The sequence below is a fragment of the Staurois parvus genome, unplaced genomic scaffold (genome assembly GCF_062004578.1).
Source record: "Staurois parvus isolate SC_StPar_1 unplaced genomic scaffold, SC_StPar_1.0 ptg000449l, whole genome shotgun sequence".
In the NCBI taxonomy this organism is placed as follows: domain Eukaryota; kingdom Metazoa; phylum Chordata; class Amphibia; order Anura; family Ranidae; genus Staurois; species Staurois parvus.
Window position 1 is genome coordinate 2,307,066 of NW_028318245.1, and position 23,520 is coordinate 2,330,585.

The window sequence follows — 23,520 nt, forward strand, 5'->3', positions numbered from 1 at the left end:
CCTGCTTGATCCTGACCTTTGCTGACTATCTCCTGCTCTGATCCCTGGCTCGTTTGACTACTCTTCTGGATATCCCTATTTGATCTGAACTCCTGTTACCGAACTCGGCGAGTGACCTGACTACTCTTTGCCTGCTGCTTTGTACCGTGCTGTCCCCACTGTAACCGACCCGGCCTGTCTGACCACGCTTACTACCCTGCCATCCATCCATCCATCCTGCATGGATCCGGTCATCACTGCTCAGGCCTATCGGCCTCTTCACGTCAGGCTCTCTACCAGTGTATACCTCTGGCGGATCCCTCTACCACAGGCGGGTGTACTCAGGGGCCGCAACCTGGTCACTGTCTGCTCCAAGTCCATCCCCACCATCAGGGGCCCTGGTGAACAAGCAGACTGGGGCTTAGACTCCGCGCTCTGGGGAATCCTGTCCTGTGGATTTCTAGAGGTACCGCCAGGCGGTGTCTGACAAATAGTGCCCCATCATTGACCGGGGGGGGATCTATTGCTGCTGGCTGCGGGGGATCTACTTTACTGCTTTTTTTGTTATCATTGATAAATTCCATACGAATTACTTAGCACCACAAAATGATCCTTAGTTCTGTATTTTTTTTGGAGGTGGGTAAGGGGTGGAATCAAGGGACAGTACTCAGAGGTGGGTAAGGGGTGGCATCAAGGGATGGTACTCGGAGGTGGGTAAGAGGTGGAATCAAGGGACAGTACTTGGAGGTGGGTAAGGGGTGGAATCAAGGGACGTACTCGGAGGTGGGTAAGGGGTGACATCAAGGGATGGTACTCGGAGGTGGGTAAGGGGTGGAACCAAGGGATAGTACTCGGAGGTGGGTAAGGGGTGGAATCAAGGGACAGTATTCGGAGGTGGGTAAGGGGTGGAATCAAGGGACAGTACTCGGAGGTGTGTAAGGGGTGGAATCAAGGGACAGTACTCGGAGGTGGGTAAGGGGTGGAATCAAGGGATAGTACTCGGAGGTGGGTAAGGGGTGACATCAAGGGATGGTACTCGGAGGTGGGTAAGGGGTGGAATCAAGGGATAGTACTCGGAGGTGGGTAAGGGGTGGAATCAAGGTACATATTCGGAGGTGGGTAAGGGGTGGCATCAAGGGACAGTAGTCGGAGGTGGGTAAGGGGTGGAATCAAGGGATAGTACTCAGAGGTGAGTAAGGGGTGGAATCAAGGGACAGTACTCAGAAGTGGGTAAGGGGTGGCATCAAGGGACAGTACTCGGAGGTGGGTAAGAAGTGGAATCAAGGGACAGTACTCGGAGGTGGGTGAGGGGTGGAATCAAGGGACAGTACTCGGAGGTGGGTGAGGGGCAGCTTCAAGGGATAGTACTCAGAGGTGGGTGAGGGGTGGAATCAAGGGACAGTACTCGGAGGTGGGTAAGGGGTGGAGACAAGAAGTGACTCAGAAGGGGAAGTTCCTGCACGTGTTCTCTGGGAAAAAAAGCCCTGAATGGAACCTTCATAGGGTGTCACAGGAATAACATTGCAAGGATCCAGAAATAGGAATAAGGGAGGGTTACGTCTGAGAATTGTGAATGTGTGGCCCACAAGTGGAAGGAATAGTACCCCATCATTGATGTCAGCGTCAGTGGCTCAAGATAAGTTCTCCTCAACTCAGGTAGACCAAGTGGAAAGTACAAAGGAGACAGGCCAATAGTGCATAAGGGATGTCTCTTACGACAAAGAAAGGCATATAAAATCATTGAGAAAAGGGATGAGTATCGCTCCATGGACATAACGAGAGCAGTAGAGGGCCAAGCTAGCCAACTGGACCATACCCTATGGTATCTCTTGGGACAGCCTATGTTGATGGAAGTATCTCTGTAGAGCAGTAGACTGTTGGTTGTAAACCTTTCTATCCGTAATCTTCTCGTCAATATCATTTTGCTTGCCAAATAATTCACCATGGATGGCCTCTCCTCTATCCTTCCCTTCCATCTCACTTTATCCCCTTACAATCTGGGATGCACATTACACCTACTTTAGGGATAATGAACCACGTTTTTGTCTAAAGATGTTGGCTGACAGATGGAACCGAACCTTCTGGAATCTCTTATCTCATTATTAAAATGCCAATGGTTGACTCTCCTCTATGAACTGAGCATATTTCAATCACTGATCGTCGAAAAATTAGTCATTTGTAAAAAAAAACAAACAAAAAATGGACTTGGAAGACAATATTGTGAAATGAAATCTTTATTTAATATATAAATAAAGATCATAAACACGTTTTTTTTTTATTCTTGTGTGTTGTCTGTGTAATGGTACAGTCGTCCATACACTGGGATTGTCGCTATAGCCATTGTGTTACCTGTCCAGACAGGAAGTGATGTCATGAGAAGACAGGAAGTGATGTAAGGAGGAAATTCTGAGTGTGAGGCGAGTTGGGAAAAAGTAGAGGAGACATTGCTGAAGTTGGCAGCAGAGGAGGTAATAAGATATTATTTTATATTTACACCCAGTAACCAACCCGTCATGTCTGTCATCTTCCTCCATCGTCACTGTGACATCTTTTATGTTTTATAGACCGGATACGTCCTAAATATAGAGCCATTTATCCAACCGTCCATCCAGAGCCTCTGGTTTATAGACCGGATACGTCCTAAATATAGAGCCATTTATCCAACCGTCCATCCAAAGCCTCTGGTTTATAGACCGGATACGTCCTAAATATAGAACCATTTATCCAACCGTCCATCCAGAGCCTCTGGTTTATAGACCGGATACGTCCTAAATATAGAACGATTTATCCAACCATCCATCCAGAGCCTCTGGTTTATAGACCGGATACATCCTATATATAGAGCCATCTATCCATCTTGGGGTTGTCGGCTCTCATCTCCGTGAGATAATGGACACCATGTCTTCTCTGGATCAGGATATGGAGAGGAAGAATACTGAACTACAATACAAGTTCTAATACAGGCAGCAGAAGCAATGAACATCCTTACAGTACATAGAGTAAGGGATAAAGCTCCTAATTTTGGTGATTTGATGGAAGTGAGGCTGCAATTCTATACCTCGCTGTATGCTATTGGAGGATTGTTGACAAACCTTTGGCTCCTCACCATAACCATACTGCTTGAGTTGTCTTTGTCATGTGATCCTGAACACCAATCACAGCACAGATGCCCCCAGACTTACTTTGCTGTCAAGGTGACATTGATGTGTACAGTATACATGCAGTGTCCAGTGACACTAATAAGAGGGGGCTCCCAAAAAAGACATTCCTGGCAACTGTGCATACAGGCCAATGTCATGTCTACATATCCTCCATCATACATGGTCAATGATCCTCATCAATCCAATATTTACTAGGTAATTCCTCTCTTTACAACCCAGCTTGATACTTGATTTCCACTCCCATTTTTTTCTTCTTGATATCGGTCACTTAGACAGAACGTGGAAGGACAGTAAGGCAATCTTCAAACCAGGACACAAATAGAAAAAAATCTTAAAAGAAATTCTAACTCTTCTCCACTAACTCCAAACTTAAAAAAAAGTCTTTGATTAGAGTTATACTTGGATGGTGACTGTATCATTGTGTGTTCCAGGTTCCTGTAAGGTGTCAGGATGTCACTGTCTATATCTTCATGGAGGAGTGGGAGTATCTAGAAGGACACAAGGTTCTCTACAAAGACATCATGATGGACAATCAGCCACCCCTCACATCACCGGGTAAGAGGAGACTTTATTGTAAAGGAGAGAGCAGTACAGAGGGTCCACCTAGATCCCCCATCAACTGATAAACACATAGAAACAATGGATTCAGTCAGTGTGTGTGTTTTCTACAGATGGATCCAGTCATGGGAACCCACCAGAGAGATGTCCTCAACCTCTGTATTCCAGGGATTCGACACAGGAAGGTCACACCATCCCCCACCATCATCAGGTAGATGGATCCAGTAATGGGAACCCACCAGAGAGATGTCCCCATCCTCTGTATTCTCGAGATTCCACACAGGAAGTTCACAATGTCCCTCACCATCATCAGGTAGATGGGTCTAGTAATGGGAACCCACCAGAAAGATGTCCCTGTCCTCTGTATTCCTGGGATTCCACACAGGACGATCACACCATCCCTCATCATCATCAGGTAGGTGGGACTGACCGTGTAGACCTAAAAATGTCTTCTAGACTATGAGAGGACATTTTTCTATGCAATCTCTCGTTCGTTTTTATAAATGTATTCTAACATCTTTGGGGTTTAGGGTGAAGAACTGAAAGATGTCAAAGTTGAAGATAAAGAGAAAGAAGAGGAGACATTGGAGAGTGTAGATCAGCAGCCTATGGAGGAGGGTGGTGCTCTGTATTCCCGGGATTCAACACAGGAAGGTCACACCATCTCTCACCATCATCAGGTAGATGGAAACACAAAAGTGACTCTGGACTGTATGAGATTATAGTCTTCCCTCAACCTATTGGTCGTCACATTTCAAAGCTGTTTTTTCCTTTTGGTTAGCATGAAGAACAGATGTCTGTGAAAGATGAGGTTAAAAAGGAAGAAGAGGTAATGACTGTGACTGGTTATCAGGAGTCTTTGGAGGAAGTTGGGATGACAACTAAAGAGGAGGAACCTTCTCTAGATACCAGCACAGGTGAATAATGAACACTAAATACAAAAACTGTTCAAGTATATAGGTTGATGGTGGAGGATATATAGGCTTTCACCTCAGGTAATATAATCTCTACAAGGACATCATGATGGACAATCAGCCGCCCCTCACATCACTGGGTAAGAGGAGACTTTATTGTAAAGGAGAGAGCAGTACGGAGGGTCCACCTAGATCCCCCATCATCTGATAAAACGCATAGAAACAATGAATTCAGTGAGTGTGTGTGTTTCCTACAGATGGATCCAGTAATGGGAACCCATCAGAGAGATGTCCTCGCCCTCTGTATTCCTGGGATTCCACACAGGAAGATCACACCATCCCTCACCATCATCAGGTAGATGGATCCAGTAATGGGAACCCACCAGAGAGATGTCCCCATCCTCTGTATTCCCGGGATTCCACACAGGAAGGGCACACCATCCCTCACCATTATCAGGTAGGTGGGAGTGAGCATGAAGGCCTAAAAATGAATCCTAAGCAATGAGAAGACATTCTTCTATGTAATCACTTTTTATGAATGTATACTGTCATATTTGGGGTTTAGGATAAGGATCTGAAAGAACTCAATACTGAGATTAAAGAGGTAGAAGAAGAGACGTTGATAAGTGGAGCTAAGGGTGGTTGAGTGGAAGTGCATGTAGATCAGCAAGGTGCCGTTCTTTGCTCTCGTGAATCCAGGCCAGTGTGATGGTGAGTTCCGGGCTTTCTAGGCTCACAGGAAATGTGATTTCTCCAATGGGGGGAAGGGTCGTGCTGAATGACGTGGTTCTGTTTTTTGTTCCTGTGACTCTGGGCTAGCGTGATGATGTTCTCCTAGGGAATGGGTCCCAGGTTTTCTAGGCCCCAGGAAATGGGTAGTAGTTTTGATTTCTCCAATGGGGGGAAGGGGCGTGCTGAATGATGTGGTTCTGTTCTTTGTTCCTGTGACTCGGGGCTGACATGATGATGTTCACCTTGGGAATGGGTCCCAGGCTTTCTAGGCTCACAGGAAATGAGTAGTAGATCTAATTTCTCCAATGGGGGGAAGGGGCGTGCTCAATGACGTGGTGCTTTTCTTTGTTCCTGTGACTCTGGGCTGGCATGATGATGTTCTCCTTGGGAATGGGTCCTGGGATTTCTAGGCTCACAGGAAATGGGTAGTAGATCTCATTTCTCCAATGGGGGAAAGGGCGTGCTGAATGACGTGGTGTTATTCTTTGCTCCTGTGACTCTGGGCTGGCATGATGATGTTCTCCTAGGGCAGGGGTGGGTAACTGTGGCCCTCCAGCTGTCATGGAACTACATGTCCCATGAGGAATTGAAAGGCTGACAGTTGCATCATGACTCGCAGAGGCATGATGGGACTTGTAGTTCCACAACAGCTGGAGGGCCACAGTTTGCCCACCCCTGTCCTAGGGAATGGGTTCCGGGCTTTCTAGGCTCACAGGAAATGGACAGTAGACCTGATTTATCCCTGCTTCAGGCCAGTAACACCTGCTGGTCTTGCCCCTCTTCCAGCCTGTTAGTGAATAGTGAAAGGAGAAGCAGCAGACTGATGGGCTCATCTCTCTGTCACTCTTCTCTCTCCTCCTATCAGCATGTCCCTTGTTGGCACTGCTGCATAGCTGATTGGCTCACTGTTCTCCCTCTCCCAGTCTGAGCTTTTATGTACAGTTACTGTAATAGATTGATGCCAGGTCACACTCAGGTACTCGCACTGCTTCCAAAACACATTTAATGATGTTGTAGGGAATACAGAGCTGCTGTCATTTGTGTCTTTTCTATCTGCCTGGAGTTCAGCTTTAATAGATGTTTTCTATTATTTTGGGGTTTAGGGTGAAGAACGGATTAATATAAAAGAGGAAGAAGAGGAGACGTATGTGGGGGGTGATCAGCCGTCCACGGAGGAGGTTGGGATGCTGATGAAGAGTGAACAGGAAGAAATCTCTCTACCTTTCAACACAGGTAAGTACAGGCACTGTGGAAGAAACAGGTCACAGTCTCATTTTACTTCTGAGGATTGTAGTTTTAAGGAAAAATGGTAGATAATCAACGGTGGTGGCCAGTGGTGAAGGTTCTGTAGGTTGGTGTAGCTTGGCACTAGGAGAACATTGCTGAGCGGCTGGGTTCCCTAACTTAGGGCCCACTGCAGAACAGAAACCTCCTAGAGACTGTGCCTGGAACCACAATGTGCGAGACCTCACACGTAAAGTGGTTGCCATCATTGCCTTTGGGTTGGATGTGGTGATGTGTACAGAGCACAGTTTTTCAAACACTATGGAAGAAACAGTGGTTTTTGGGCGTTTTATATCCTTTAACTGGTTTGTTTTTATATTTTGATGTTACCATTGTACCCAGTTCCATGCCAGAGCTCCATATATGTCCATATATGGTCTGCAAATTCTTTATAATTCAAAATCCAGACAAATACAGCCAATCCCAGGTAGCAATGAACCATTCATGAATTTCGGCCTCAGCCATAGGTATGTCATATTAACCACTTCCAGTCCGGACACTTATACCCCCTTCCTGTCCAGGCCAATTTTCAGCTTTCAGCGCTATCACACTTTGAATGACAATTGCACGGTCATGCAACACTGTACCCATATGAATTTTGGTGGTATTTATTCACCACTAGGATTTTTATTTTTTTTTGCTATGTAAATGAAAAAGTCCAAACATTTTGAAAAAAAGTGTGTTTCTTATAAAATTTTGCAAATAAATAATATTGCATTATAAATCTTGGCCAAAATGTATTCCGTTATCTTTTTAGTAAAAAAAAAAAAAAGAACCCAAATTATTTTATAACCAAAAATTATAATTTTTAAACCTTTTTTTTTACATTTTTATTTTATTTTTTTATATTATTTATTTATTTATTTTATTTTTTTACATACTGTCACCCTAGCAGCACAGTGTCACCATGGTGACACTACTACTTCTGGGGGGTGATGAAGATTTTTTTTTTTTACACTGATTGCTTTTACGCCCATAAAGGCTGTAAAAGCAATAATTTCTCCTCTCTGGCTGCATTCCTGCAGCCATTGAGAAATACTGTGAGTGCCGTGATTGGTCACAGCTTGTCACATGTTACAAGGCTGTTGTGAATAGCCCTGTACCATGTGACCTCTGTGATCATTCAGATTTCACACGTAGTAAGCAATGATGTCAGAAGTGACATCTTGCTTACTACTCTGCATGTGATCACTGATTGGCCAGTCAGTGATCACATGATCGGGACCTCATACAGAGGTCCCGTACAGAGATCGGTGTTCCTCTGTGTCCGAAAGACACAGCGAGCACTGGATCATGGTCCTGCGCGCTCCCAGGGAGCGCGCACAAGCAGGGAGCGGAGAGGACGTTTATAAACGGCCACCCAACCCTTCACTGCCACCGTCCGGCCGTTTATATACATGGGCTGGACGGGAAGTGGTTAAAGAATATGCATGCCTGGGCTTTTTTTGGCCGGAACGTGGCGGAACGGAGTTCTGCCACCTCCGGCATTGGCCCTGTGCACACTGATGCCTACCATCACTTATAAACGCAGAAGTGTGGCTCCTGTGGCCTCTCAGCCACTGCCTCCTGCAGAACCTCCCTGCCACTGGACTCACTGCTGGAAAAGGGAGGAACATCCATGTTTCGGGCGCCGCGTGTTTATGGGCTGGGCGTTGCATCTTGTGCTGCGGCCTGGTGCGCGGATGTTGACGTCCCAGCTGGATGCTCTTTCTAGCCAGTAGGGGGAGAAGTGGAGCCGTAAGTGAGTGCACTCTTTGCGCTGTGTGGGAAGATGAGACCCGCAGTGGGAGGTAGTATATAGCGGGGTCGGCTGCTGGCAGTTTTCTTTTTTTTGCAGAGGAAGCAAACCAGATGAGGGCAGTGCCAGTGGAGGGAGAGGAGCGGGGTGTAAAGGTGATGGCTGTGGGGGTGCAGAGGTGAGAAGAGACAGGGTGCAGAGGTGAGCCAGAGATGGGGTGCAGAGGTGAGCTAGAGACAGGGTGCAGAGTTGAGAGACAAGGCACAGAGGTGAGCCACAGATGGGGTGCAGAGGTGAGCCACAGACAGGGTGCAGAGGTGAGCCAGAGACAGGGTGCAGAGGTGAGCCAGAGACAGGGTGCAGAGGTGAGCCAGAGACAGGGTGCAGGGGTGAGCCAGAGACAGGGTGCAGAGGTGAGCCAGAGACAGGGTGCAGAGGTGAGCCACAGACGGGGTGCAGAGGTGAGCCACAGACGGGGTGCAGAGGTGAGCCACAGACGGGGTGCAGAGGTGAGCCAGAGACAGGGTGCAGATGTGAGCCAGAGACAGGGTGCAGAGGTAAGCCACAGACAGGGTGCACAGGTGAGCCACAGATGGTATGCAGAGGTGAGCCACAGGCGGGGTGCAGAGGGGAGCCAGAGACAGGGTGCAGAGGTGAGCCACAGATGGGGTGCAGAGGGGAGCCAGAGATGGGGTGCAGAGGTAAGCCACAGACGGGGTGCAGAGGTGAGTTACAGACAGGGCACAGAGGTGAGTTACAGACGGGGTGCAGAGGGGAGCCAGAGATGGGGTGCAGAGGTGAGTCACAGACAGGGTGCAGAGGGGAGCCAAAGATGGGGTGCAGAGGTGAGCCACAGATGGGGTGCAGAGGTGATAAAATACAGTGGAGGGTAATGGGTGTAGCCAGGGGGGGCAGTTACTGGAACCGATCCTCTGACATGGTGTAGAGGTGAGCCACAGGCAGGGTGCAGAGTTGATCAGAGATAGGGTGTAGAGGTGAGCCACAGACAAGATGAAAAGGTGAGCCAGAGATGGGGGGCAGAGGTGAGCCACAAACTGGGTGCATAGGTGAGCTGCGGACTGGATGTAGATGTGAGCCAGAGACATGGTGCAGAGGTGAGCCAGAGATATGGTGCAGAGGTGAGCCAGAGACGGGTTGCAGAGGTGAGCCAGAGACGGGTTGCAGAGATGAGCCAGAGACGGGGTGCAGAGGTGAGCCAGAGACGGGGTGCAGAGGTGATCCAGAGACGGGGTGCAGAGGTGATCAAGAGACGGGGTGCAGAGGTGAGCAGAGACAGGGTGCAGAAATGAGCAGAGACGGGGTGCAGAAGTGGCCAGAGATGGTGTGCAGAGGTAAGCTGCAGGCAGGGTGTAGAGGTGAGCTGCAGACAGGGTGTAGAGGTGAGCCAGAGATGAGCTGAAGAGCTGAGCAAAAGACGGGGTGTAGAGGTAAGCCACGGACAGGGTGCAGAGGTGAGCCAGAGAGAAGCTGCAGAGGTGAGCCAGAGACGGACTGCAGAGATGAGTTGCAGGCGGGGTGCAGAAGTGAGCAGAGACAGAGTGCAGAGGTGAGACAGAGACAGGGGGCAGAGATGAGACACAGCCGGGGTCCAGAGGTGAGCTTTGGACGAGGTTGAAGAGGTGGGGTGCAGAGGTGAACTGTGGACAGTGGGGTGCAGAGGTGAGCTTTGTATTTTGGGGTGCAGAGGTGAGCTTTGGACAGGGGAAGAGGTGAATTGTGGACAGTGGGGCATATTGATGAGCTGCAGACAGGAGGTGCAGAGGTGATCTGGGGACAAGGGTTGCAGAGGCGAATGGTGGGTGTTGCTTGTTTAGGGGGGAAAGTTTTCGCTGGAGAAAATATTTACTTGGTGGGAAGAGACAGCTGGTCAGTGGTCAAGAGTATATAATGCAGCCTGACAATTCTTTAGAGGGGGGAATTTGGTGGAAGAGCCCCATACAGGGGGGGTTGGGGAGAATTTTGAGGCAGGTCACTCCTGAACCCTGCACTTTGTGCGTAGCACACTTCTTGACCCTGCATTCTGTGTGTGATGCAATCATGGTTTTAGTTATTTCTTTTATTTCTTTCCATCAGATGGATGTGATGCCAGGAATCCCTCGGATGGGCCTCTTGTATTATTATTATATTACAGTAATGCCATCACACAGGATTCTCCAGGAGTGAATCCAAATACACCCAATATCCATCACAGACCTTCCTGTCCGGAGACATCAATGGATCCCTCTGATCAGGGGGAATCTTCTGACCAATCACATACTAGGAGTGAAAATGTCCATTTAGGATCTCATACTGCAGAGAGATCAACAGATCCATCTAATCCCAAGGAATTTTCCTCACCCCATGAAGGAGCTCACCGAGGGGACAATCTAGTCTCATGTTCAGAGTGCGAGAAACGTACTATTTATAAAGGAGATCTTGTTAAACACAAGAAATTTCACATGGGTGACCATCCCTATTCATGTTCAGAGTGTTGGAAATCTTTCCATGAGAAACACGATCTTGCTAGACACCAGAGAATTTACAAGGGTGAGCGTCTCTATACCTGTTCAGAGTGTGGGAAATTTTTCACTCACAGAGGAGAACTTGCTGAACATCAGAGAATGCACACAATTGAGAATCCCTATTCATGTTCAGAGTGCGGGAAATCTTTCTCTCACAAAGGAATGCTTGTGACACACCAAAGATTTCACACAGGTGAACGTCCCTATTCATGTTCGGAGTGCGGGACATCTTTCACTCAAAAAGGAAACCTTATTAGACACCAGAGAATTCACACGGGTGAGCGTCCCTATTCCTGTTCAGAGTGCGGTAAATCTTTCATTAAGAAAAATCATCTTGAAACACATCAGAGAATTCACACGGGTGAGCGTCCCTATGCATGTTCAGAGTGTGGGAAATCTTTCAATCATAAAGGAGACCTTGTTAGACACCAAAGAACTCACACGGGTGAGCGTCCTTATTCATGTTCAGAGTGCGGGAATTGTTTCACTCAGAAAGCAGGCCTTGATGCACACCGGAGAATTCACATGAGTGAGTGGCCTTTTAAATGTTCAGATTGTGGTAAATCCTATACTCGGAAAGCAGGACTCCTTACACACCTGAGAATTCACATGGGTGATCGGCCTTCGTCATGTTCACAATGAAGGAAATCTTTCCATAAATAGAAACCGAAAATATAGTGTAGTGTGGATGGTGGGGGGAGAGCTGTCAGAGAATGTAGTGTGGATTGTGGGAGGAGAGCTGTCAGAGAATGTAGTGTGGATGGTGGGAGGAGAGCTGTCAGAGAATGTAGTGTGGATGGTGGGGGGAGAGCTGTCAGAGAATGTAGTGTGGATGGTGGAAGGAGAGCTGTCAGAGAATGTAGTGTGGATGGTGGGAGGAGAAGAGCTGTCAGAGAATGTAGTGTGGATGGGGGGGAGAGCTGTCACAGAATGTAGTGTGGATGGGGGGGGAGAGCTGTCACAGAATGTAGTGTGGATGGTGGGAGGAGACCTGTCAGACAATGTAGTGTGGATGGTGGAGGAGAGCTGTCAGAGAATATAGTGTGGATGGGGGGAGGAGAGCTGTCAGAGAATGTAGTGTGGATGGTGGAGGAGAGCTGACAGAGAATGTAGTGTGGATGGTGGGGGAGAGCTGTCAGTGAATGTAGTGTGGATGGTGGAGGAGAGCTGTCAGAGAATGTAGTGTGGATGGTGGGGGGAGGAGAGCTGTCAGAGAATGTAGTGTGGATGGGGGGAGGAGAGCTGTCAGAGAATGTAGTGTGGATGGTGGGGGGAGGAGAGCTGTAAGGGAATGTAGTGTGGATGGTGGAGGAGAGCTGTCAGAGAATGTAGTGTGGATGGTGGAGGAGAGCTGTCAGAGAATGTAGTGTGGATGGTGGAGGAGAGCTGTCAGAGAATGTAGTGTGGATGGTGGAGGAGAGCTGTCAGAGAATGTAGTGTGGATGGTGGAGGAGAGCTGTCAGAGAATGTAGTGTGGATGGTGGGGTGGAGGAGAGCTGTCAGAGAATGTAGTGGATGGTGGAGGAGAGCTGTCAGAGAATGTAGTGTGGATGGTGGGGGGAGGAGAGCTGTCAGAGAATATAGTGTGGATGGTGGGAGGAGAGCTGACAGAGAATGTAGTGTGGATGGTGGGTGGAGGAGAGCTGTCAGAGAATGTAGTGTGGATGGTGGAGGAGAGCTGTCAGAGAATGTAGTGTGGATGGTGGGGTGGAGGAGAGCTGTCAGAGAATGTAGTGTGGATGGTGGGGGGAGGAAAGCTGTCAGAGAATGTAGTGTGGATGGTAGAAGGAGGAGAGCTGTCAGAGAATGTAGTGTGGATGGTGGAAGGAGGAGAGCTGTCAGAGAATATAGTGTGGATGGTGGGAGGAGAGCTGACAGAGAATGTAGTGTGGATGGTGGGGGGAGGAGAGCTGTCAGAGAATATAGTGTGGATGGTGGGAGGAGAGCTGTCAGAGAATGTAGTGTGGATGATGGAGGAGAGCTGTCAGAGAATGTAGTATGGATGGTGGGGGGAGGAGAGCTGTCAGAGAATGTAGTGTGGATGGTGGGAGGAGAGCTGTCAGAGATTGTAGTGTGGATGGTGGAGGAGAGCTGTCAGAGAATGTAGTGTGGATGGTGGGGGGGGAGATCTGTCAAAGAATGTAGTGTGGATGGTGGGGGGAGGAGAGCTGTCAGAGAATGTAGGGTGGATGGTGGAGGAGAGCTGTCAGAGAATGTAGTGTGGATAGAGGATGCTTTCTGAAAATGTAGTACAGACATTGAGACCAGAGATACAACACGGGTGCAGAGAGTGTTCAGTGATGTGGACAATGCTGATGGAGCAATGTATGGTGGGATACTGATAGTAAAAGAATGTCCCAACCAGGGTGTTGTTTTTATTGAGGACACTCTGTGTACGTCAAATACATTGTATTGCTATGTAAAAATCCAGAAGAAACTGAATCTGAAAAGTTCTACATCTGTTTTGCTAACACATTCATTCCTGGTGATCGATTCCTACAGATCGGTAGGTCGGGTGTAGGCCTGAGTTATATGTAAAAAAATTAAGGTGTAATTGTTCAGAGCCACAAGAAGGAGGAATAGAAGAGATTTGTTGGGCTGTATGTACTCTTCTTTATCTAGGTTGAACTGGATGGACTGTAGGATGCAATGTCGGAGGGAGAGAGTAGGCAGATTTCATCTTGATTAAAAATTGTCTGTTTCCCTGGATTGAAGATTTGCAGCACACTTTTTTTAAACCTTTCTTGGATAGTCTGCCATTTCTCCAGAGAGGACAAGCACGTTGCACTTCGAAATAAAAAAGTAATGTGTTTTATTAGGAGACTGAAGATGGAAAAATGGCACCACAGATATTTAGCGTATATGGACAGGCTCCATCAATATTAAGATTTCCTTTGGCAGGCCACAATTTCCTAGGGATTGAACAGGCATACTGCATCTGGAAAGTTAAAAAAAAAAAAGAGTGCCAGTTGTTTCAAATGTAAAAAGAAAACTTTCACACATTTTTAGCACACCAAAAATTACAAAGCAAAAAAAATTTGTATTTGTTAGACTAGGACTGGAAACATTTCACGGTTTTTGCACCACAGCAACGAATGTTTTTTTTTTGCACAGGCTGCAATTTCTTCGGCGTGTTTCTTGAGCAGACTGTTTGTATCCGTAAAGAAATAAAATGTCTATTTGTTTAAAATGTAAAAGAAAAAAAAAGTTCACAGATTTTCAGAAGTGATTGCAGCCGTATTAGTGCACTTGCGACAGAAACAATTGAGAACTGTGTGTGATACTTTTTTTTTTTTTTCATTTGCACTAACATACAATTTTCAGAACAACCTTTCAGGGTATGTCCCCTTCTTCAAGGTCCAAGCAGTGGACTGCTTGGACCTTGAAGAAGGGGACATGTCCTGAAAATTGTATGTTAGCGCAAATAAAAAAAAAAAAGTATCACTCCTAGATTGTAAACTCCCAGGATCAGGGCCCTCCTAACCCTCCTGTATTGAACTATATTGTTGCTGTATTGTCTCCCATTATATTGTAAAGCGCTGAGCAAACTGTTGGTGCAATATAAATCCTGTATAATAATAATTAAAGTATCACGGACAGTGCTCCATTGTTTCTGACAGATTTACAGGACATGCTTGAAGCCTTTATTGGATAGGCCGCAATTCCTGAGGGAGAGAACAAGCAGATTGTATTTAGAATTTAAAAAATGTACTATTCTGGAGTCTAAAAATGGAAACTAGGGTACAGGTATGCATAACAGATATTAGGCCTGTATACAGGACCAGTGCAAGGATTTCTGTCTACTCAGCAACGTTGCATATTGGTGCCCCCCCCCCCCCCAACACTCCTCTTCCCTCTGCAATGCAACCCCCCACCTCCATAGGTGTCAGGAAACTAATACAGCTCATTCTTCCGCAACTAATGCTCATTTCCATGCAGCTAGCGGTCATGCACGTGTACCAGCACACAGATGGGCTCGGGCTAGTATCCAGCGTGCAATGACACCTATGCGCATAACTTTGTTCAAGTGTGCATGTCCATGTGCATTGGCACCAAGCTGCCTATTTAACCACTTCCCGTCCGGTCTATGTACATAAACGGCCAGACGGGAGCAGTGCCGGAGCGGGTTGACGTTTCTAAACGTCACCCACACAAACTGCCTGTGCACGCTCCCTGGGAGCGTGCGGCACCGCTATCCTGATCGCTGTACGGGACCTCTGTGTGAGGTCCCGATCATGTGATCACTGATTGGCCAATCAGTGATCACATGCAGAGTAGTAAGCAAGATGTCACATCCTGAGATCATTGCTTACTACTTGTGAAATCTGTGAATGATCACAGAGATCACATGGTACAGGGCTATTCACAACAGCCTTGTACCATGTGACAAGCTGTGACCAATCACAGCTCTCACAGTATTTCTCATTGGCTGCAGGAATGCAGCTAGAGAAAAGGAGAAATTATTGCTTTTACAGCCTTTATGGGTGTAAAAGCAATCAGTGTAAAAAAAAAGAAAAAAAAAATCTTCATCACACCCCACAACTAATACAGTGACACTGTACTGCTAGGGTGATGGTATGTTAAAAAAAATAAAAAAATAAATAATAATACAAAAAATAAAATAAATGTAAAAAAAGTTTTAGAAAAATCATAACTTTTGGTTATAACTATTTTGGGTTATTTTTTTTTTACTAAAAAGATAGCTGAATGCATTTTGGCCAAGATTTATGAAGGAAGATTATTTATTTGAAAAATGTTATAAGTAAAACTTTTCCCATATTTTTGGACTTTTTCATTTATATAGCATAAAAAAACAAGAATCCCAGCGGTGAATAAATACCACCAAAATAAAGTTTTATCTGTCTCAAAAAAATTCATACGTGTACAGTGTTGCATGACCGCGCAATTGCCTTTCAAAGTGTGACAGCGATGAAAGCTGAAAATTGGCCTGGGCAGGAAGGGGGTGAAAGTGTCCGGATTGGAAGGGGTGAAAGTGTCCGGGCTGGAAATGGGTGAAAGTGTCCGGACTGGAAGGGGGTGAAAATGTCAAGACTGGAAGGGGGTGAAAGTGTCTGGACTGGAAGGGGGTGAAAGTGTCCGGACTGGAAGGAGGGGAAAGTGTCCGGACTGGAAGGGGGTGAAAGTGTCCGGACTGGAAGGAGGGGAAAGTGTCCGGACTGGAAGGGGGTGGAAGTGTCCGGACTGGAAGGGGGGGAAGTGTCCGGACTGGAAGTGGGGAGAAAGTGTCCAGACTGGAAGGGGGGGGGGGGGGAGTGTCCGGCCTGGAAGTGGTTAAAGGACATCCGGCTGTGTGCTGATAACTGAATGTTCTTCAGCTCCCCCATATCCCCATTTCTGCTTTTGCTGACTGATCATCTGTTGCTGACCTGCCTGGTTCCTGACCTTGTTCTATGGATTCTAGATACTGACCTCAGCTTTCCTCTGACTGTTCTCTGTGTGCTTCGCCAACACTGACCTGGACCTGCTAGTGGATCTTGCTCTGCCTACTTCCCTGGTACTGACCTTGGCTTGCTTCCTGACTACGCTTCTGCCTCACCCTGTATGACCCTGACTCACCTTGACCCTTTCCCTAAAGCCGGCAATACACGGGTCGAATTCCAAAAGAATTTTCGTTTTCATATTGCACCATTATTGGGTCACAAAATGGACAATTTCCATGTGACTATCAAATTTGAGTGATTAGGTATGTTGGAAAAAGGAGTGAATTTCGAATCAATGATGGGAGAATCGTGCAGGAAAAAGAAATGAGCGTGAGCTGCGACCTGGAAAGAAAAGAAAATTCTTGGCCACAAAAATTCTGTAGCAACATGAGGTGAAATTGAAGGCTTGGTTGGCTAAATTTCCAAATCAATGGTGGCGCCATCGGATTACAAAACGCACTAAATTTCCAATTTTCTAAACAAAAATTTGTTCAGAATTCGACCCGTGTATGGCATGCATGACTGTGGCAGTCACCTGCAATCAAGCGACTGGCACTTGTGCTTCTTTGGAGACTTCTGCCACATTCAGGGCTGCTTGGACCAGGGAGGTCCTCTCGTCAACTTGGCCTCCAACCAAGGTACGTGAAGATATGGCATACGCTTTATTTGTGCTCCATTCAGCTATAGTGGTCCTGGCGCAGAGGAGGATCCCAAATCCTGTTGAGAAAAGCAAAATCATGGGACCTGATCTGTACCTGGATGGTGATCACGCCATCCCATACGAAGCTTAAGACTCATCATTCTCAGCCTGGATCAGCAGGCAGCCAAAGGTGAGAAGGGTGATCTCCTTGCTTACCATCACCCCTGTTCCCATCCCAGCCGCCAAGGTGAATGTGTACTGGGGCCCAGCCACTTCCATGCATGGCCACTTCCACTACAGACACATAAACACAGTTGTCCTTTCATCTTCTATTCAACTACGGCTAATTATGGTCTCAGTGTGGGATCTGAACACCATCTGCTCGTTTTGATCTCTTCATTGGAGATCAAAGTGTCTGGTAAGAGGCTGATTTTTTTTCATTTGTGTCACGTATTTGTGAACACCTATGCACTTCCCGTTGGAGGATTTTTTTCTGTGTTATTGGATTTTGGGACTTTTAATTATTTAATATATGAATGTGGACTTATATCATTTCAATTAATTTATGCACATTTTTAATGTAGCAGCATTTATTTGATTATTTAGTGTACAGCCCACTCATTTAGTGTACAGCCCACGCTATCAGTACTGCTTGGACCCTGAAGAAGGGGACACACCCCAAAAACTTGTCCTGAAAATTGTATGTTAGTGCAAATAAAAAAAGTATCACGGGCAATACCATTGTTTCCATCAAGGTGGAGATCTTTTCCAATTTTATTGAGTGGGACATGGAGACAGGAAGAGCCTGATTGTACCGACACAGGAAGTGATACCACAAATGGGAAGGAAGTGGTGTCAGATGCAGACAGGAAGTGAGGTCACTTAGGAACAGGAAGTGATGTAGGGGTCTAAAAAGGAAGTTCTGGGAGAGAGGTGAGTTGGGAGGAAGTAGAGAGAAGACAGAGTTGGCAGTAGAGTATTTTAAACTTCACCCTGGAGATCATCTACTAGCTGACAAGGGAGGTGAGGAGGATTCTGGGGGGGTCACATGACATCATTCTCATTTCTATTAATAAAACACAGACCTGACCGGAGAGGTGAGGAGGATTCTGGGACGTCACATGACATCACTCTCATCTCAATTAATAAAACACAGACCTGACCTGAGAGGTGAGGAGGATTCTGGGAGGTCACATGACTTTATTGTTGCTCTTCCAATGCAGAGTTTTCCTCTGGTGAAGTCTGGTGACAATTTAACCACTACAGTGCCTTCACCTCACGTTGGGAAAACCATGAGAAGAAGATTCTAGAAGTCACCCAGAAGATCATTGATCTGCTGACAGGAGAGGTGAGCGGTGCCGGGAATTCTGGGACATTCTCCAGTAACAGACAAGGGATGTGTCTGGATGGTGACTGTATCATTGTGTGTGTCAGGTTCCTATAAGGTGTCAGGATGTCACTGTCTATTTCTCCATGGAGGAGTGGGAGTATTTAGAAGGACATAAGGACCTCTACAAGGACGTCATGATGGACAATCAGCCGCCCCTCACATCACCGGGTAAGAGGAGACTTTATTGTAAAGGAAAGAGCAGTATGGAGGGTCCACCTAGATCCCCCTTCATCTGATAAACACATAGAAACAATGGATTCGGTCAGTGTGTGTGTTTCCTACAGAGGGATCCAGTCATGGGAACCCACCAGAGAGATGTCCCCATCCTCTGTATTCCCGGGACTCCACACAGGAAGGTCACACCATCCCTCACCATCATCAGGTAGGTGGGATTGAGCAACCAGAACAGAATTCTTCTATCTTCTATGTAATCTTTTGCTTTTTCTTACAATAGTATTTTTTTATCATCTTTGGGGTTTAGGGTGAAGAACTGAAAAAAATCAAAGCTGAGATTAAAGAGGAAGAAGAAGAGACGTTGGTGAGTGGAGCTCAGCAATCTAAAGGAGGAGGTTGTCCTCTGCATTTAAATATAAGGTGCAGCGCTATACCTAAGTGCACTAAATAAATAAATATAAAGTGCAAAATATCTTTTCAAAGTGCTCTAAATATTACCACAAGGTACTATACTTTATGTGCAAAAATACTGTGCAACCCGTGTATTACAAAAGAATACAAATAAAGTGCAATTAGTGACAAACCAAATCACTTCAACATTTGTTATACTTATTAATGAATCCAAATAAATAGTTTTTATAAAATAAATAAATAAAAAAGTGTCCAAATGCAACAAAAACACTTTTCAATCTTCATGCATGTGTCACACGTGTCCACACTGTGTGAATCCAAACTTTTGCCGTGATGGCCCCTCACCTCCTTGTCACGACCCCACAGGGTCAGCTCACTTAAAACAGGATACCACTTTTTAGTAGCTCACCAGGACCTCACCCGCCTCTTATACTCTCTCAGCAGTCTCCACGATTCATATACAGACACAAAAGAGACTCACATAGTGTAATCCTGTTTTAATTTGTGTATTAAATGTAAAATAAAATTGCCCACTCACATTTATGTTCATCTCCTCATAAGCCTTCAATCCCCCATGCTATGAATCTCCTGCATGGGTATTTCAATAGAGGGATTTCAAATATGGCCGCCACGCCGGAAATGACGTCACCACGCTCCCAGAATCCTCCTCGTGTCCTCTGCATTGCTGCAATCCCACACAGGAAGATCACACCATCCCTCACCATCATCAGCTAGACGAGAAAAACATAAATGTGACTCTGGAATGTCCTGACGTTTTAAAGGTGTTTTTTGTTTTTTTTTTTTGCTGGTGTAGCATGGAGAACAGATGTATATGAAAGTTGAGTTTAAAGAGGAGGAAGAGGTGATGACTGTGATGGGTCATCAGGAGTCTATGGATGAAGTTGGGATGATGGTGACAACTAAAGAGGAGGAACCTTCTCTAGATATCAGCACAGGTGAGTAATGAACACTAAATACAGAAACTGTTCAAGTATATAGATTGATGGTGGAGGATCTGTAGACCTTCACATCAGGTAATATAATCTCTACAAAGACGTCATGTTGAAGAATCAGCCGCCCCTCACATCACCGGGTAAGAGGAGACTTTATTGTGAAGGAGAGAGCAGTACGGAGGGTCCACCTAGATCCCCCATCATCTGATAAACACATAGAAACAATGGATTCAGTCAGTGTGTGTTTCCTACAGATGGATCCAGTCATGGGAACCCACCAGAGAGATGTCCCCGTCCTCTGTATTCCTGGGATTCCACACAGGAAGGTCACACCATCCCTCACCATCATCAGGTAGGTGGATTCGGTGATAAGAGTAAAGAAATTTGTGATATGACATTCTTCTATGTATTCTCTTGTTTTATTGCTTACTTCTACATCTGAAGTGCAGCTCCCCACACTACTTTTGAGCACCCTACACCCCCCCCCCATTTTGTTTTTTTTAAATCAACATACATTCCCTTCTTCTTTCGATCTTAAACCAAGTCAAATGTCATCATGGGTCCAGCAGACTGATAAGCTCACCTCTCGGTCACTCTGCTCCGTAGCACAGCTGATTGGCTCATTGTTGTGCTTCTCCCTCTCCCAGTCTGAGCTGTTATTTACAGATATTGCAAGAGCCTGATACCGGGTCCCATTCAGAAATTTACACTGCTTACATTTATAAAAAAACACATTCAGTGATGTATTAATGATTACAGAACTGCTGTCATTTGTGTCTTATATATCTGCCTGGAGTTCGGCTTTAATAGATTTTCTATTTGAGGTTTAGGGTGAAGAACGGATTAATATTAAATCTGAGCTTAAAGAGGAAGAAGAGGAGATGTATGTGGGGGGGGATCAGCCGTCCATGGAGGAGGTTGGGATGGTTATGAAAAGTGAACGGGAAGAAATGTTTCTAATTTTTGACACAAGTAAGTACAGGCACTATGGAAGAAACGGGTCACAGTCTCATTTTACTTCTGAGTATAAAGTCTGTAGTTGAAAGAAAAATGTTAGATAATAAACAGATCTTCACATCATCCTGGAGGCAGGCGCTGAATGTATATATATTATAACGTCATGTCCCCAACAAATGAGGAGATACTGGACACCATATGAAAGGTCCATCTCCATTCCTCAATATAACATCATGTTCCCAACATATGAGGAGGAGATACTGGACACCATATTAAAGGTCCATCTCCATTCCTCAATATAACGTCATGTTCCCAACAAATGTGGAGGAGATACTGGACACCATATGGAAGGTCCACCTCCATTCCTCCATATACCGTCATGTTCCCAACAAATGAGGAGGAGATACTGGACACCATATGAAAGGTCCATCTCCATTCCTCCATATACTGTCATGTTCCCAACAAATGAGGAGGAGATACTGGACACCATATGAAAGGTCCATCTCCATTCCTCCATATAACGTCATGTTTCCAACAAATGAGGAGATACTGTACACCATATGAAAGGTCCATCTCTATTCCTCAATATAACGTCATGTTCCCAACAAATGAGGAGATACTGGACACCATATGAAAGGTCCATCTCCGATCTAGAGATCAGCATTTCTACTGATGGGGAGGAGGAGCTAAACTTTTGTGAACTGACATTTTTGCTTCTTCCATTTCTCTCCATCAGATGGCGCTGATGTCAGGACTTCCTCGGAGAGATGTCTTCAATTATCTGCTGATTGGAAGTCAGAAGATAATGCCATCACACAGGATTCTCCAGGAGTGAATCCAAATACACCCAATATCCATCACAGACCTTCCTGTCCGAAGACATCAATGGATCCCTCTGATCAGGGGGAATCTTCTGACCAATCACATACTAGGAGTGCAAATGTCCATTTAGGATCTCACACTGCAGATAGATCAACAGATCCATCTAATCCCAAGGAATCTTCCTCACCCCATCAAAAAGTTCACCGAGATGAGAATCTTTTCTCGTGTTCACTGTGTGGAAAATGTTTCACTCGGAAAGGAAAACTTATTCAACACCAAAGAGTTCACACGAGTGAGCGCACTTTCCCATGTGCAGAGTGCGGGAAATGTTTTAAACATAAACAAAACTTAGTTACACACCAGAGAATTCACACGGGTGAGCATCCTTATTCATGTTCAGAGTGTGGGAAATCTTTCACTCATAAAGGACACTTTGCTAACCATCAGAGGATACACACAGGCGAACGTCCCTTTTCTTGTTCAGAGTGCAAGAAATCTTTCATCTGTAAAGGAGACCTTGTTAAACACCAGAGAATTCACATGGATAAGCGTCCATTTTCATGTTCAGAGTGTGGGAAATCTTTCATTTATAAAGGAGACCTCGATAAACACCAGAAAGTTCACACAGGTGAGCGTCCCTATTCATGTTCAGAGTGCGGGAAAGCTTTCATTTGTAAAGGAGACCTTGTTAAACACCAGAGAATTCACACGGGTGAGCATTCTTGTTCAGAGTGCGGGAAATCTTTCACTCGGAAGGGAGAGCTTATTGAACACCGGAGAATTCACACGGGCGAGCGCCCTTATTCATGTTCGGAGTGCGGGAAATCTTTCACTATAAAAGGAAGCCTGGTTGCACACCAGAGAATTCACACGGGTGAGCATTCTTGTTCAGAGTGCGGGAAATCTTTCACTATAAAAAGAAGCCTTGTTGCACACCAGAGAATTCACACGGGCGAGCGTCCTTATCCGTGTACTGAGTGCGGGAAATCTTTCACTAAAAAAGAAGGCCTGGTTCGACACCAAATAATTCACACGGGTGAGCGTCCATATTCGTGTACGGAGTGCGGGAAATGTTTCAATCGGAAAGAAACTCTTGTGACTCATCAGAGAACACACACCACACAGAGTCCTCCATGTGTTCAGAGTGCGGGAAATGCTTTATAAATAAAGAAGTCTAATAGACAGCAGAGGGAAAGCAACTGTTGATTTTTTTCACAAAAGTACAATGGGTTTTCCTAGGGCGGGGGTCTTTAAACTTCCAACACAGGGTCGGTTTAATGCCCTTCAAATTTTAGAGGGGCCGGACTGCGGCCAGGCAAAGTAGAAAATACCCTGGCATCGGTGGGAGGAATGCCACAGACTTGGTCAGTGGGAGTAAAAAAAAGATTACATCATTGGTGTCAGTGGGAGGAATAGTGCCCCATCGTTGGTGTCAGTGGGAGGAATAGTGCCCCATCGTTGGTGTCAGTGGAAGGAATAGTGCCCCATCGTTGGTGTCAGTGGAAGGAATAGTGCCCCATCGTTGGTGTCAGTGGGAGGAATAGTGCCCCATCGTTGGTGTCAGTGGAAGGAATAGTGCCCCATCGTTGGTGTCAGTGGGAGGAATAGTGCCCCATTGTTGTTGTCAGTGGGAGGAATAGTGCTCCATCGTAGGTGTCAGTGGGAGGAATAGTGTCCCATCATTGGTGTCAGTGGGGGGAATTTTGCCTCATATCGGTGGAAAGAATGGTGCCCCAGGGGCCAGATAAAGGAAAGCAGAGGGCCACATCCGGCCTGCGGGCCGCAGTTTAGATACCCCTGCACTAGTGGAACATATTACTCCATAGCACAACTGTTGTAAGAAA

At 46.0% G+C, this 23,520-nt stretch overlaps 1 protein-coding gene and 1 pseudogene across 3 annotated transcripts in view; one reads left to right on the forward strand and one right to left on the reverse strand.

Annotated features, from left to right (window-relative positions):
- Positions 1-2,360: 2,360 nt before the first annotated feature.
- Positions 2,361-22,871, forward strand: LOC149453292 (uncharacterized; annotated as a pseudogene). Its single transcript, XR_016314699.1, has 9 exons — positions 2,361-2,447; positions 3,572-3,695; positions 3,812-4,113; positions 4,229-4,378; positions 4,480-4,615; positions 4,870-5,069; positions 6,448-6,577; positions 10,461-11,541; positions 21,841-22,871. The product of XR_016314699.1 is annotated as an uncharacterized LOC149453292 (transcript).
- Positions 13,244-23,520, reverse strand: part of LOC149453293 (uncharacterized) — a 28,183-nt gene continuing 17,906 nt past the window's right edge. For both annotated transcript variants that reach the window (XM_089688557.1, XM_089688558.1), the window contains one exon: positions 13,244-13,826. In XM_089688557.1, the coding sequence (XP_089544683.1) occupies positions 13,704-13,826 (123 nt within the window). In that variant the 3' untranslated portion in view covers positions 13,244-13,703. The remainder of the gene's footprint in view (positions 13,827-23,520) is intronic.